This window comes from Lathamus discolor, chromosome 6 (genome assembly GCF_037157495.1).
Source record: "Lathamus discolor isolate bLatDis1 chromosome 6, bLatDis1.hap1, whole genome shotgun sequence".
NCBI lineage: Eukaryota > Metazoa > Chordata > Aves > Psittaciformes > Psittacidae > Lathamus > Lathamus discolor.
Window position 1 is genome coordinate 84,737,407 of NC_088889.1, and position 15,341 is coordinate 84,752,747.

At 38.1% G+C, this 15,341-nt stretch overlaps 1 protein-coding gene across 1 annotated transcript in view; it reads left to right on the forward strand.

Annotated features, from left to right (window-relative positions):
* LMTK2 (lemur tyrosine kinase 2) overlaps positions 1 to 15,341 on the forward strand; it is a 43,267-nt gene that overhangs the window by 13,313 nt on the left and 14,613 nt on the right. Inside the window, exons 2-7 of the mRNA XM_065684373.1 lie at positions 1,861 to 1,985; positions 2,853 to 2,997; positions 4,767 to 4,840; positions 5,332 to 5,450; positions 6,812 to 6,899; positions 13,966 to 14,099. Coding sequence (XP_065540445.1) covers positions 1,861 to 1,985; positions 2,853 to 2,997; positions 4,767 to 4,840; positions 5,332 to 5,450; positions 6,812 to 6,899; positions 13,966 to 14,099 — 685 coding nt within the window. The remainder of the gene's footprint in view (positions 1 to 1,860; positions 1,986 to 2,852; positions 2,998 to 4,766; positions 4,841 to 5,331; positions 5,451 to 6,811; positions 6,900 to 13,965; positions 14,100 to 15,341) is intronic.

Here is a 15,341-nt window from a genome sequence, read left to right on the forward strand (position 1 = left end):
AACATCTGAAAGAAGTAATCATGAATCAGGAAGAACTTCTTTACTGTAAGAGTGACAGAGCACTGGAACAGGTTGCCCAGGGGGGTTGTGGAGTCTCCTACACTGGAGATATTCAGGGCCCGCCTGGACAAGTTCCTGTGTGATGTACTGTAGGTTACCCTGCTCTTGCAGGGGGGTTGGACTAGATGATCTTTTTAGGTCCCTTCCAACCCTTGGGATTCTGTGATTCTGTGATTCTGTGAATCAGCTGTTACCTTTCCCCTTTTTCTTGTTGATGCTTACAAATGGAAAAACACATGGGTGTTATGTAGAAGACTTGAGTTAAACGAACATAAATTGTTCTGTTGAGACCTGTCTTCAGAGATCTTTTTCCTTCTTACCATAATTTTGACTAAAAGGAGGCAAGTGGCCCCATATTGTGGTTGATCTGTGTTTGAACAATACATAGTGTCTGCAGACAGTGTTCATGTTCTCTAATGAGGCTGGAATGCCAAAGCTATTGTGGAAACTAGAAACAGCACCAGTTGTTTTGAGAAACTTTCTTTTTGGCTAATTTTTATAGTTGTATGGATAATATTCCTAGTTGTAGAGAAAATATGCAATCTTCCAGAAGTATGTTAACACTCTTTAAAGCAGTATTTTGATTATGGCAATTTACTCTTTACATGTAATTAAATGTTCTGTAATTGTACTGTGAAACATGATGAAAAGCTGTAGCTTTTTCTGGAAATCTTTTAAATTTTGTAGCTTTTGGAAGGTTTAAGAGTTACATGGCCATGTTTGTGTGTCCCTTAACTAGTGATCAGCTTCTCATTTTCTTTATTTCTGAGGCTACATTTACACTGTAGTTTGCTGCCAAAGATTCCCATTGATACTCAGATGTTCCCATAAAATCCAATTGTTCCAAGTCACCTGACAGTGTTAAACTTTGATACTGATGTCATATCTAAATATATTTTAGTCAGATATGGTCCAACTACTCTTCCAGTCCCTGTGGCAGTATCATTAAAAAACAAACCCCCAAGATGTGTGCTGTGGTCTCCCAGAGAGCTATATATCTTTGTTATCTATTTAAGATGAAAATAGGGATAAAAATAGGTTCAATTCCCTTAGCAAAGAGTTAAGTTTTTTATAAAATGCCACTTGATTTTGATCCTCTGTGAGTAATAATAACCTGGCTTAATCACAAATGTGTTGTAGATTGTTTATATATTTAGTTAATTGGAAGTGTGTTTGCAGTATGGTTAGGGATCATGTCTAAAATTGTTGAAATGGAGACAAATCACCTAATGAATCACAAGCAGAAATCGGGCTGGAGCTGATTAGATCCATTCCATCTGTGAAAGCAACTTGTATATTTGGCAGACTGTCATGAATGCATTTATTGAAAGAGACAGTATTGCTTTATAGTAACGTATTTTCAACTTGTACACAGTTTAAGTGAAGATTTCTTCTAGCTGCCTTTTCTCTCAGGACAGATGTGTTAGCTCATCGGAAATGTCTTCAAAAAGGCCAGATTTCTAGTATTTGTGTTTAGATATCTGTATAAATTTGTCGAGTTAAACAGAATCCCGAGGCTTGGGACTATCCCTGCTCATAACCTACTCTGGTTTGTCATGTTGGCTGTGGCCTCTTAGCTTGAATCAAGTAAGTCCAGAATGGTGCAGGCAGGTGGTAGGACATAGATGTATTTTGCCAGTCTGTCCTTTCTGTTCTGTTTCCTCTTATTTTGATCATATCCACAGAGTTAAATATTCAGACTCTGTCTTTTAAATAAATGCAGATGGACAATATGCTTTGAAGGAACTTCTTAAAGTGCTAAACATATTTATTTAACACTACATACATGCTTATTTCTAGGAGAAGGAGCTACAGCTGAAGTTTCCTCATCTTTTGTGATTCTGTCTATATGTGCTCTAGTAGTACTGGTAATATTGCTTGCAAACTGTGCTTCCTGCTGTAAAGACCCTGAGATCGATTTCAAGGTAAGCGTCTGAAGTTACAAATATATATACAAGTGACATTCTGATACCCAGAATACTTCCTTGATGATTTGTGATAATGCACTGCAGTTAGCGACACTTCAGTGTCTCTGTACATTCTCTGTTCTGAAATAGCCAGTAACTGTATTTCTACATGCTGCAGAGTCTTGCTGCAACCATTTATTTTCAGTACTTGGACCATGCTGCAGTAAGGAACTTTAATGTCTGTTCAAAGTCATTACAGGCCCTCGGGATCAGCAGTGAAAGTATACCCTTGTGACAATTCAGCTTTGAAGAACCTTTTTGTTGTTGTTCTTTGTATTCTTTTGTCTGTTTTAGTCTGCTGACAGGGCTTAAGACACTCCTTTTGAATAAGAATAGTGAAGATACATATCCTCTGTAGCAAAACCCTTGAGAAAATACTATCATCAGAGAAGCAGTTACTTTTGGAACATCAGTTGTTGGTGTTCCTAAAACTGAGTTTCACTCTCATTTCTAAATGGAGAAGATTTGGCCTGGGCAGTGGATGTTAATTCCTTCAAAGCCAGTGATAGTATGTAAAGTGAAAAATAAACAACACCCAAAACAAAACACACAAAAAAACCCCAAAGGCACCAACCAGCCAAACCCTCTCCCCCCAACAAACCCTAACAAAACAGCAAGCCACCTGTTTTTATTGAAAGCAGTACTTGATATTTTAAGCTCTTCTAATCAATAATGAGTTGAAACTAAGGATTAGAAAACAAAATTTGTTACTGTTCTTGAAAAATAGCTAAGCCTCCTTCACATTGCTCATTCAAACTGAAAGAAATGTATTAGTACTAATTTTAAGACAAAGATCAGCTTGTTTACTAAGATTTCTTTTTTCAGGAATTTGAAGATAACTTTGATGATGAAATAGATTTTACACCTCCAGCAGAAGATACTCCATCAGTTCAGTCTCCAGCAGAAGTGTTTACTCTTTCAGTTCCTAATATTGCTTTACCAACTCCCTCCCAGTTTCCATCTCGCTCAGGTAAAACACTGTTTTTTAATGGAAAAAAACAAAAGTAGACAATTTCATTGTCAAAAATAGAGAGTGGATGATTGTTTGACTTTACTGTAACAAATTATTACATACATATAGGTAGTTATATTTTGTAGGGTACAGGATAAAATATGAAGTATTAGTTCAAAAATCTTAACTTACAGCAGGCTGCCATGTAAGTTAGTTTAAGAGAATGAAACTAGCTTAAATAAACTGCTCTGGAGTACTTTCAATATGCCTCTGTGTACATAAAGGATTTGAAGTAGTTTAGGATGTTGGCGACTTCTGCTCTTCAGTGGTTTTCTTCATGGCTAAGTTGTCATGGATTTTAGTAATTAGCCTCAAGTGGAAGCAAGAGTGAATCTCCTACTTTACTGCATTGCTTTCTTAATGCCACTGTAGACTTTTCATGCTGTAAATGTGCTGTTGTTAAGACAGAGCACTAGATTTCTTTTCCCTATGTGAAATGTTTCTTGGACTGTATTTTTTAAAATACAGGTTTTGTAAGAGAAAACAAGCATCTTAAGTATTACAAATACAATTTAGCATAAAGTAGCCATTCTCATATTATACTACTTCAGATTTTTACATACATTGCTTGTGTTGCTTAATTATAAGATGTCCAGGGGAAGCTTCTATTAAAATTTCTGTACCTACAGATTCCAGGAAACTGCCAGTGTGCCTTTAATACAAAAAGAACCTTTACTCCTCAGTGTTTTCATGAGTGAGGGGAAAATTCTCTGTGAAGAAATTAATGTCAGCTCTTCTACATTGCCATAGTTGTTAAAGCTATACTTTCCATCATCAAAGTTATTTTCCCATAAATAAGGCAGTGTACTTGAGTGAGGTACTCTGGTAAAAATATAGCTGTACTGATACAGCTCCTAAGCCTACTCCGTGCTTAGGAGCACGTTGACAATGCTCCTTATATATTATACAGCTATAGCTGTTCCAGCAAAATGATGCTGGTGTAAATGTAGTTCGTGGACATAAAAATGTGGGCTAGAATTCTCAGTTAGACAAGTAGTAGTGATAAAAAGTTGTTGTGTTCATCTATTTATTAAAGTTCCTAACCAATTAGGCGGAGAGGGATAAACAGTGCTGAATCTCCTCTATTACATAGAGTTTGCTAGTGTTACTGTTCATCCTCTGTCAAGATCTGGGTCTTGTTTTCTGTCCTTTCCCTCTCTGGACTCTTTATGTGAAGTATTTTTAGTCGGAAAATGTCCTCCTTCCAGATACTAACTATAAGTAGGACAGTTGGGCTGAAAAATAAAGCAGTCAAACCCCTTCTCTTAAAATGGTAACTCTATACAAGTATAAATGTGAAGATGTACAAGAAGTGAGTGTTGTCTTGATTTTTGTGCTTTTATTTGCTTAGAAAACTTTAGGTTATTTGCCTTATCTACAGGGTATGATACACTTTTGTATTGGAATTGGAACTCAGCCTTTTTTGCTGTCTTACTGAATATGTTAAAAAACTAGAAGTTTACATTTTGTAAGGAGAATCACTGTTTTTGTAGGGCGTATACTCTAGTATGGTTTAGAAGCTGCAGTTGATAGAAGTTTCACTCGAATGCTGTAGTCACCTTGCCTTTGTACTTCATGTATGTCTAACTAGGTTTTGTTTGGTCTGAATGTAGTCCTGTAATTAGGAAAAAATATTGTAGGAGCTTGCACTATTTCCTCAACAGTTGGTAACTTTGGCCATATGAGTGGTTTGATATATGTTGCATTTGTTTCATTGTGTGTGACAGATGGATCAAAGCCCCAGGTTGCACGCCAGAGTCTAAACTACATCCAGGAAATTGGAAATGGCTGGTTTGGAAAGGTGAGAAGTTCTCTTTTAATATTGTACTGCAATTTGAATCTTATTCCTAATGGGTAAGGTGACTGTATTTCCTTTATAATGGTACTCTAAAGGAAAAAAAAAGGTAATAACATAAGAAAAACTGAAACCAGGTATTTCCTTGCGTGAACTTTTTAGCTTTAATCACAGCACTAATCAGTGCTTTAATTTACATGTAGTTTCTGACTACAGTTACTTCCTAGGTAGACACTTCCCTTCTGTGTGTTTGAATTAATACGTTCCTGTTATTACCAATTCTTTCAAGGAAAAAAATCCTAAGTAAATAAGTGGTCTTCACTAGAAAACATGTTTTCTGGAAGTTTGTGTAGATCAGTTGTTAAGATTTTTTGAGTATGGATGTTAGTTGGCAAAGCTCTGCAGGTATTGACAACAAAAGATGTTTCCTGCAGCATGTTTTTAGCTCTTGTTTTTCTTGCAGGGAAACTCCATTTTTTATTTTTTTTTTTTTTCAGGTTCTGCTTGGAGAGATCTACACAGGTACTAGTGTAGCAAGGGTAATAGTGAAGGAGTTGAAGGCAAGTGCAGGTCCCAAAGAACAAGAACAGTTTATAAGAAATGGAGAACCATACTAGTAAGTAATGATTCGCAGCTTGGTTAACTTACACACTTCATACTGCTGCATGTGGCTTAGGGATGTTTCTTTTCAGTGATATTGTCTCTGCTGCCCTCCCTTATAACAGAAATGCTTGTGTTTAAAAAGTGGAAAATAGTCTATCCAAAGTGAGCAAAAGTTGAGTTTGCTTAGAAATAAAAATAAGGTCTTTGCTTACATGTGTTTGGTAGTCATTGCTCATGACTGAAAAACACACTTGGTTTAGCTTATCAGATTTTCTTCTACAGCTGTTTGGAACAAACTCCCAATGCTGCAAACTAGCCTTATGCCCGGTTCCTTGCCTCTGGGAACTGAGGTTTAACATCTGTACTTGGCTTTCCTGTTAGAAGCAGGGGAACTGGCAAGGCTTTGTCTGTTGTCAGATACACATTATTTTCTTCACAGTTCCCTTTTTGAAAAAATTAATTGATAAAAAACTACTTTGGCTCAGGCAGTTTGCCAGGAGGCTTGTGCACCAAAACCCCTGCCTGAATTACAATCCAGGAGAAGCCTACAATTGAGAAATCATTGATCTGACTGGAAGTGCCAATAAAGAGAATTGTTTGGTGTTCTTTCTCTTGTATTATACTTGGAGGATGCTCATTCCTAGAGGTTGAATTTTTGTATGCTAGAAAGGAATTTTGTGTATGAGAGGGAATGTAATTTCTCTTGATAGCGAGAATTCTCTGAAGAGCTAACTGCCACAAGTTAATGGCTTTTGTAGATGACCGGAAAAGAGAGGCCTGTTGGAGTTCACTAGACATACCTCACAACGTGGTTTACCTTGCCTGAGTATGCTACAAGTGAATGGTCACAGAGAGCTTTCTATTCTTAATACATTTTAATGTCCTAGTTATATTTGCGTTTAGGCTTAAATTGTTGGCAGCTGTCAGAAGAAAAAAGATCTCATTCCTTCTGCTGTATTGGCATAAGTGTTTTTTAAGCAATTTTGAAGTAGTAACTGATCTGGCTGGGAATTAACCTGACTAAAAAAATGGTTTAGCTTTTAGCCAGATTGGTTCCTTGCTGTAGTTCACAAACCAGTTGCATATGCTTATTTTTGGTATAAGGGTGGATGGGTGTGACTTTCTTGTGGCAATGGTGGCTATTGTGGTTTTGAGATCCTCAGAGTTTCAGCTGCTCAGTGATATGCTGCAGTAGTACAAAGGAGATACAAAGGTGTGAAATGGAATCTGTGGCTTTGGATATTTGCTCATTCTGTTTGTGCTGCCCCCACCCAATGTTGTGTGTTGAAAGTTCTGTTCGGGATTTCAGTGTATTGTGTCGCAAATAACACATACTTGATCTTTTTGGCTTTAACTGCATTTTTTTCATTCCAGCATTCTTCAGCATCCAAATGTTCTCCAGTGTATTGGGCAATGTGTGGAAGCCATTCCTTATCTCCTAGTTTTTGAGTTCTGTGACTTGGTAAGTGCACTTATACAAAAGGCTTTCCATTGATGTGAATTGTATGTAGTTTAGTTACTGCCCTTTGCTCATGAAATTATCTTTTTCTTTCTGGGAAGTTTTTTTTTTTTTTGAATAGGCAGAGTTTCAGAAGACTTTTTCTGGTTTAGAGATAGACCGCAATTGTAGTTCTTTGTTTATTCTTTGCAGATGATCATGTAAATTCTAGGTGCTGTGGAATGTTGTGAAGAAGGAAATAGCTGTTCTGTCTTTGGTAATGGTTTTACTAGTCTCTTTCAGTCTGCCTACATCATGTAACAGGGAGCTTGGAGGGGAAAAGAGGTCATGGAAGCAAGCTTTTCATTGCAGTTCAGTATGACGTGCACATGCCTGCATTACATCCTAAGTTCTGTTTGCTGTCTGTGCAACCTTAATGTGCTTTTATTACCGTTTCTGTGAAAATGCTAATTGAGGAAAATTGACACAAGAATTTCCTCTCTTCTGCCTCCCTCCAGAGCGCTCAAGTGTTACCCATGCTGTGCAGTTTTGGGCTAAAATGCAATACTAGGCTTACTTCAGAATCAGTAATGTGTATTCTAATAGGTAGAATTTTCAGTATCATCCTAGTCTCTTCCTGAGCCTTTCTGTTACTGCATTCTTTTTTCCCCTACTTATTTATCCTTCTTTTTCCTTTACCTTTCCAAGCACTGCTTTATGCTTCCTGAACACCAAAAAGTATGGTGAAGGGTGTTCTCACTGCTTTCTGCTCTGCTGTTAGCACCACGAAGGCCACTGAAGATGGGCAGGATAGCTGAACATAAAAACTTGCTCAGTCACTGCATTCCTGAGCATGTGGTGGGATTTACATGGATGTTGTAAGAAAGGGGGTGGTATGCATCTAGAAAAACTTTGAACTGTGCCCAGTATACACAGTCTTCAGAGACTAAAATTTGGATATGGTGCTGGATCCATGATCTGGAAAGGTATAAATTGCTTTATTTTAGCATGACACATTGTTAAAACCCAAACAAACTCAAGGTGGCTGTCTAAACCTTGGCTCAGTAGCTGCTTTTAAAGTTTGTGATCTAGGTATCATTTAAAGCAGAATTCCTTGGAAAGTGCTGAGACAGAAATGAACTTAGAAGTACATTTATGTTGCTAAGAAATAAGTCTTTGAGAAGTAAGAGAGTTTACATTCATAAAATTCAGCAGGCACCCTTTTTTACCAGCTTCTCTACTATAGAATTCTCTTTTAAACTCAGGTGAACAAATATGGCACCAAAGTTCTTATTGCATCAGTTGCCTCAAGCAGTGTAAGTGAGTCAACATGAATGTTTGAGTTTTCTTGACAAACATCAGTTAATCTGTGACCTTAAATAACTGTTTTTCATTACTGCTCTTTTGCTCAAATTTATTAGCTGTGCTGAATTAATGAGGCAGAAGTGCTGATAAAAACCATTCTTTTCTAAATGGAAGAAATGCTTGAACTTCAGTGACTGATCGTAGTAAAATGTTCCAGTTTTGCTAAGAGTTAAAAAGTGGGTGCCTAAGGTTAACCAGATAATGTTTTTTAGTTTTTCAGTATGTAGAAATAGAGTATTACTTACCATTTGTTTAAGCCTCCTACTCAAATTGGAGATTCTTTAAAAGGACTCTTGAAAATGAATTGCATTTTATAGTCTAACACATCCACATCTAAATTAGATTTAAATGCAGCCATGCTTTTGAATAGTTATGCCACTTAATCCAACTTTGGATTTGAAGACAGAGTAACTTTTAAAGATTGCCCTACTTAAAGTATACAGAAAAAAATAATATCCTTGTTTGATGCCTGATGATTAATGCCAGAAATTGTCATGATCCCGCAGAGTAATCTGGAAAGGATTTTACTTAAGGGGATAAAATAGATTTTCACTTTAGCTGCAGGCGGTAAGCTTGACAGCCAAAGTGGTAGCTTTATAAATTTGAATGTAGTTAGGTAATTTCTTTGGAATGGAAAATAAATGTCTGTGCTGATTTCTATTCCAAGTGAGCTAAAACTTGTTTTTAGGAAATTATGTATTACAGTGAGTTAAACATGACTTTCATTCTGAAAGTCTGGCTCACTTAAGAGTTCTTACTTGGTGGAACTGACTATCTCCTAGACATCATAGGATTTTACTCACTGTGCACACAAATGTACAGGGGCTAGGCAGACAAAACAGTTCTCATTTGAAGAGTTTTATGTAGAGATTGAGACACTACAGTAAGTTAGCTCAGTATTGCTCTATGTCACTAAATCCTTGTTGTAGTCCCAGGGCCTAGTATGGGAGGTGGCGCTGTTGGAGTGAGGGGGGAAAAGAGGCTTGAAGAAGGGAAAAAATGTGAGGGAAGCCAGACAGCACCATTTGTTTGTGTTTTTTTTAGTAGACAGGTTTTTAGTGGAGTGTCAGTGCCCTGATATTCTAGACGCTGTTTTTTATCACTGTGGCTGGGATGGTGGTTACTTGGGTGTTTAGGCTGTGAGTAAGTGATCTTGAAAGCTGGGTGCTGCTTTTGTACTTTCATTTTTTTCTGAAATGGGGCAAATCGGAGGGTACGCAGGTGCTTCCAGAATACACAAGAGTCTAAGAAACACGGTCCTGTTTTGTTAGCAGTAGGATAATGCTATGCTAAAGCTCTTTACCTTGTGTTAATTGTGTTGTATATGTATATGCAATGAAGAATAAATTTATTTTAATCCCTTGTATTTATGTGATTAAGAATTTGATGATTAAGAAAAAGGCTGGCAAATCTTAACTGTATTTGATAGGAAATTTAAGTGTCTTCAGACGGCAAGTTCTTTTGAGGCTCTTTTGGCAATGTGGACCTCGTTTTGCAAGTTTGGCATATTAAGTAATGAAAAATGTGGCTGTTTTACTGACCAACACAGTCTAGGGGGCACAGTGTTCATTTTTTTTACACTCCTTCAAATTCATAGCCTATCATTACATGTACCCCTTTTGCAACTTCTCTTACGAGGATTCTTAGCCCTTTTAGGGCCACTTGACCTTCTCTTGGCTGTTCAGGCAATTCTGTTGGATTATCAGTTCCCAGTTTCCTTGGCACTGAAAGATCTTCATCAGAGGCACTGGAAACTGTAGTGCAGAGATACTAGAGCTAATTGCGACGGTAGCAACACTGAATGTCATGCAGGCCAACTTAACTTGTTGTCATGGCCCTATAAACTACTTAGGCATTTCTGTTACTTGAGATTGGTTGCATATACAGCAACTGTATTTCCTAACATTTAGCTGATTTTGTAATGTAATCTGAGTTGATCTATGTTCTTTGCTTGGCAGAGCTTGGCAAGAAGCAAGAGAGGTAGGTTGCAGAGAAGTGATTTAAGCTAATTTTCCTTTGCTGGTGTTAAAATCATTTAAAAAATCGTAAATATAGAAAGAAATGCTCAGTAAGTTCTTACACATCCCCCTTCCCCATGGTAGTTTGCTCAGTATGTTGGTGCAGGCTTCTATGAATAGTTAACTATTCAGTGTTAAACACTGCAGAATGATGCCACGTTAAAAATAGTGGTAGCTGGCTTATTAACTTTAATATATTACTCGGCCTTATGCGGCCAGTGTTTTGTCAGCACCGCAAATCCTCTAGTAGATTGACATAATTTATGAGGAAAGTAAAGCTATTCAGATGTGGAAGTAGCATGTATATTGTGAGGCTAATTTGCCTATCAAATTCTTACAGGAATTCTTCAAGTCTTGCAATTCCCTGAGCAGATGAGAAGAGCGGGATGCAGTATTTGCTTGCAATGCCCTGTAGCTTACTTTAGGGATGCTAGTGGAAGGTACCCTCTTGAAGTGGCTGGTTATTTCTTTTGTGTGGCCTTTTTCAAGTTACCACCACTTGAAAACACAATCTTCAAATCAAAAAAAGAATCTTTGCGATGAAAACGTCATAACCAGAGAATTCAGCAACTCTGTTTAATATTCAGTCAGTATTGATATGAGCAAACACTAGATGTATCAGTTGTGCGTGGCTTGGAAAATAAGGGGAGGGGGGTGCTTGACAATTCGTGACAATTTCAGAAATAATCTCTGTGCTCTTAGAATGGTTTAATATTTCTTAAATGCAGATATGCTTAAACAGCTGTCTGATCCAGATGCTCTATACCATGCACCAGTTTTAGGCAGTTTAATGGCGGTGACTGTGGGTAGTCAGTGAAGCAGTGTTGGAGGGGGGAGGCAGATTGGTGTTCTAGTTGTTCAACTTCAGAAAGGTTTATGTGGTGTGTTAGGTGTGACTTGGCAGGTAGCTTTCCAGCTTGGTAGCAGGTATTCAGTTGATAGGATGTGGTAGCCTCTTTACACTTCTAAAACCCTATCATCAATACCTACTGGTTTACAAAGTCATGTCAACTATTTGTTTGGGTGCTCATATGAACCAAATGAGGAATTTGCACAAACAAAACTGCAGGGGAGTGCTGTATGTAAATATGCCTCTGGCTAGCGGCTGTTACTGAGAAAAAGCATGTTAAGACTTGTAAAGATGGCTGAACTGATCTCAAAGAGAACAGGGAAGGATGGGAGGAAAGGCAGATTTTAGTGCTTTGTGGAGTCCTGGGAGAGGAGGGAAGAGGCGAGTGACAGAGAAAGCTGGAGGGAGAGAGGAGACTGCCTCAGGCATGGTTATTGAAATTTTGATGTGTAGGTGTTGGCATGCTACCAAATTGGCTTACTGTCTACCAAGATCCCCATGCCCCTTTCTGCAGAGCTGCTGCCCAGCTGGTCAGTCCTGTTGCAAGGGGTTTTTCCTTCCCAGGTGCAAGACTTTGCATTTTTTCTTTCCAGAGTTTCTTAAGGTTCCTTTTGGACCCTTCTTCCAGCCTGTCCAGGTGCCTCTGGATGGCAGTCCAGCACTTGAGGGATGGATTCCCCCTTAGTTTGGTATAAGCAATGTCCTTTTAAAGCAATACCACAAAAAAGCCTGGTTTTGTATCCTTAACCTTGATTGCAGCCTTAATTAGAATAGACTGGAAAAATAAAACCAGTATGTTTCAAGGTGCTGGATTTAATAAAAGTTGTATTTCCTATGAAAATGTGTGCCTACATGAATTATTGAGTAAATAAGGGATGCCACACAGCACTGCTGTTACTAACGTGGTTAAAAATTAGAAAGTAATTCCTTGGTGCATTTCAGGCATCATAGGAACTTAATCCAACTGGGACAAACCCCAAGTAACCAGTTGCTGTATTAATGAATGACAATTTTGGTGAGTTTGGTTTTCTTCAGGCACTTGCTGCCACCTACAGTCAGTGAAGCTGCATGTTTTGTACTTGCTTGGATTCCTCTGGCTTTGCAGTTGGGAATCTGTGTTATGGACACAGTTTTGTAGTTCTTTGGAACTCTGCTCTAGTAAATCTGCTCTGGCAAGGTAGGAAGGGCTGTGTGTGTGTTTATATATAATGTTTATACATATATACATGAGCGGGTAACACATTCAAGCTGTAATTGTAGGTCAGAAGAATCTTTCAGGAAACATTTTTAAAAGTGTAATTCTGTAAGATGCAAATACATAAATGTTACCTAATTAGTAGCTAAAAACAGGATAAAGAGTGTAATGAAGGCTTCTATGAAATTAAAGTATTAGGAGTTATGCATGCTTTCTCAAATGTGGTATAGCTTCTTGCAGCATAAGTGGGGTATGTGTAAAAGGTAGAATAGCTGCTTGAGTATACTGTAGAATCTGTTAATGCTTTAAAAAAAATGAAGTTGTTTTACATAGGAGTAGTGGCATCTTTGAAGTAGAATGTCTGTCCTTTACTTATGTTATTCAGTACAACCCAGGTTTGTGACTGTCCAGCCAGTCACCTCAGCTGTCACTGCCCTTTTAGATTTTAATGCACTACACAGACGTCTACTGCTTGAACTACTAGAATTGTAAATTGTCCTTCCCAATTAACCATGTTAAGGAAGCATGAAATGCTTTGGTTCTAGCTCCATAATGTACACGAGCACCAGAGAAGCAGGAAGTTAAATGTTCTTCAGTCTTTTCTGAACATCAGAGGTTCCCCTTCAGTCTCTTTCCTGGCCCAAGACCGAGGCAGACAGTGGACATGAACTGGCGTAGCAAGTAGTGATGTAATGCATTGTGCAGTCTGAATATGAAAATGTCCTCTGAAATAATTTGCGAAACTTAAAGGAAGTCTCTATTTTAAATAACAAAAGATATAGGAGTGCTAGGTTAGAAGTCCAACTGCGAAAGTAGGAGCAATAATAGCATTAGAAACTTGTTCTCTTCCCTTACTTGGATTCACTTACTGTAGTTAGTCTTCCTTTTTCTGAATAGTAGACAATTCTCAGTTATTTTCTTTCATAGAATCATAGAATAGTTAGGGCTGGAAAGGACCTTAAAGTCATCTAGTTCCAACCCCCCTGCCATGGGCAGGGACACCTCACACTAGACCATGTCACCCAAGGCTCTGTCCAATGCCGCCAGGGATGGAGCATTGACAACTTCCCTGGGCAACCCATTCCAGTGCCTCACCACCCTCACAGTAAAGAATTTCTTCCTTATATCCAATATCCTTATATTCATAGCTGTTTGTTTTCTGTGGCCTCATGAATTGTGTCTTTTGCTCACCTTTGCCTAGGTTCAGTAAAACTGCTGCCATCCTCTGAATGCTTTGACTGGAGTGGCGTGTACTGCCATGCTTTTTATATCTAAAGCTCTGGTGTATATCTAAAGCTGGCAATGTCTGAAACCCTTTACTCTGGTCTTTCACTTCCACCCCTGATCAGCTTTGCTGAAAACTCATTTAAAAGCAGAAGCTCATTAAACTGTTTTTAATGGAAAATGTTATTGTATGACAGGTTTTATGTGGCAGTCTGATCTATGATCTTAATGACTAAATGATTAGATTAAAAACCCTTAAAAGGACAATACCACATGCTTTAGATGACTTCTGTAAGAGTCTTTATGGAGACTGGAAACTTGAGATTTTGTTAGTAAGCAAAAATGTGGTTAATAATGTGGTTAGTTGGTTCTTTATTAAATATTTTCCGGATTGAACTAGCATACAAGGCTGATCAGTATTTTCAATTTCTTTTACAGGGTGACCTAAAAACTTACATCTGCAATGAGGAGGAACGCATTAAAGGAGAGTCACAAATAATGCTGCTGCAGAGAATGGCATGTGAGATTGCTGCTGGACTTGCTGTAATGCATAAGCATAACTTTGTGCATAGGTATGTTTTCCAGATGCATTGCTTTTAGTTACTCTTTTAGTTTACTCTAAAATTCATGTAGATATTTTCATTAAACTCCATGTGTATTGAAGATTGTTTTAACAAACTTCCACCTACCTGACATATCTTAAGTCATGAAGGTGTGATGTTTATGAAGATTCTAATTCTACTGCAGTGGTGTGTTACAGCTTCCACCTGGCTGAAAGCTGATCACCTCACCTCCTTTCTAGGTTTGCAGCGTGTGGAACACAGCCTGCTGCTAAGCTCATGCGGAAGACCTAGTTGTTTAATTCTTGGCCAACTTCTTTGGTTTATTGTGGGGAAAAAGGGTGTTATAATTTTGTTAGAATGAATTTTACCTGCTGTGTATTTTTAATAGATTATAGCAGTTGAAAACTTCTGTTTGGTAAGCTGTTACTTTTGTTACTAAAGAGAAAAAAGAAACACAACCAAATGCTGCCTTTTCTAATGCAGTAAGGAAGAAGTTGAATTTAGATGGAAAATCTGACTGAAGCGGGTGCTCTCTCATCTGAATTACTGTTCATGTAAACTTTTAAGTCTTCAGTAATGGTGGTAGTCATGTTTAGAAGAAATCATATGAGAACGATTTTGTTTTAATCGGGGAGAAAAATGCTATATGAAAGTTAATGCAGTCACTACTGGAAGGATGGCAGGAGTTGTAAAGGGCAGGAAAAAATGTATTCATGGAACTGCTCAGAAATGTCTTTTTTTTTCTATGGGGGGTGTGTGTGCTATAAATAAAAATGTGCTAAGGAATTGGAAGACGTCAGGCTTAGACTTGTAATGACTAAAATATTTCAGAGTACTTGCTCCCCAGACACAGCTTACCTGATGAACCCTTAGGTATCACAAAGTGGTTTACTCTGGTTTTATGTTAGGTCAGTCTGTTCTTTGCTCTAGAAGCAGCACTTGAATCCCCTCTTTCAGCAAATTAGGCACTTGTGCTAGAGCTTGTGAATGCACTTCTTGCTGCTTAGAGAAAGCAGAGGCCTTGTGTTCAGGGAGAACTGTCAGTCTGAAGTCTTAAAAGGTTCAGATGTAAAACAGCAAAAACCTGAGGAAAACCCCAAAGCCTGGACTCTGCTGGGGGCAGAACTTTTAACTTGTTTAACAGTTTCACATGACTTGAAGGTAGTACCAGTTGTACCTGTCAAACTGAGTGGTCCCTGTCTCTTGCATTGCAGGAGCATGGCTCTGTAGGTGTTAAATTTAACAGTATGC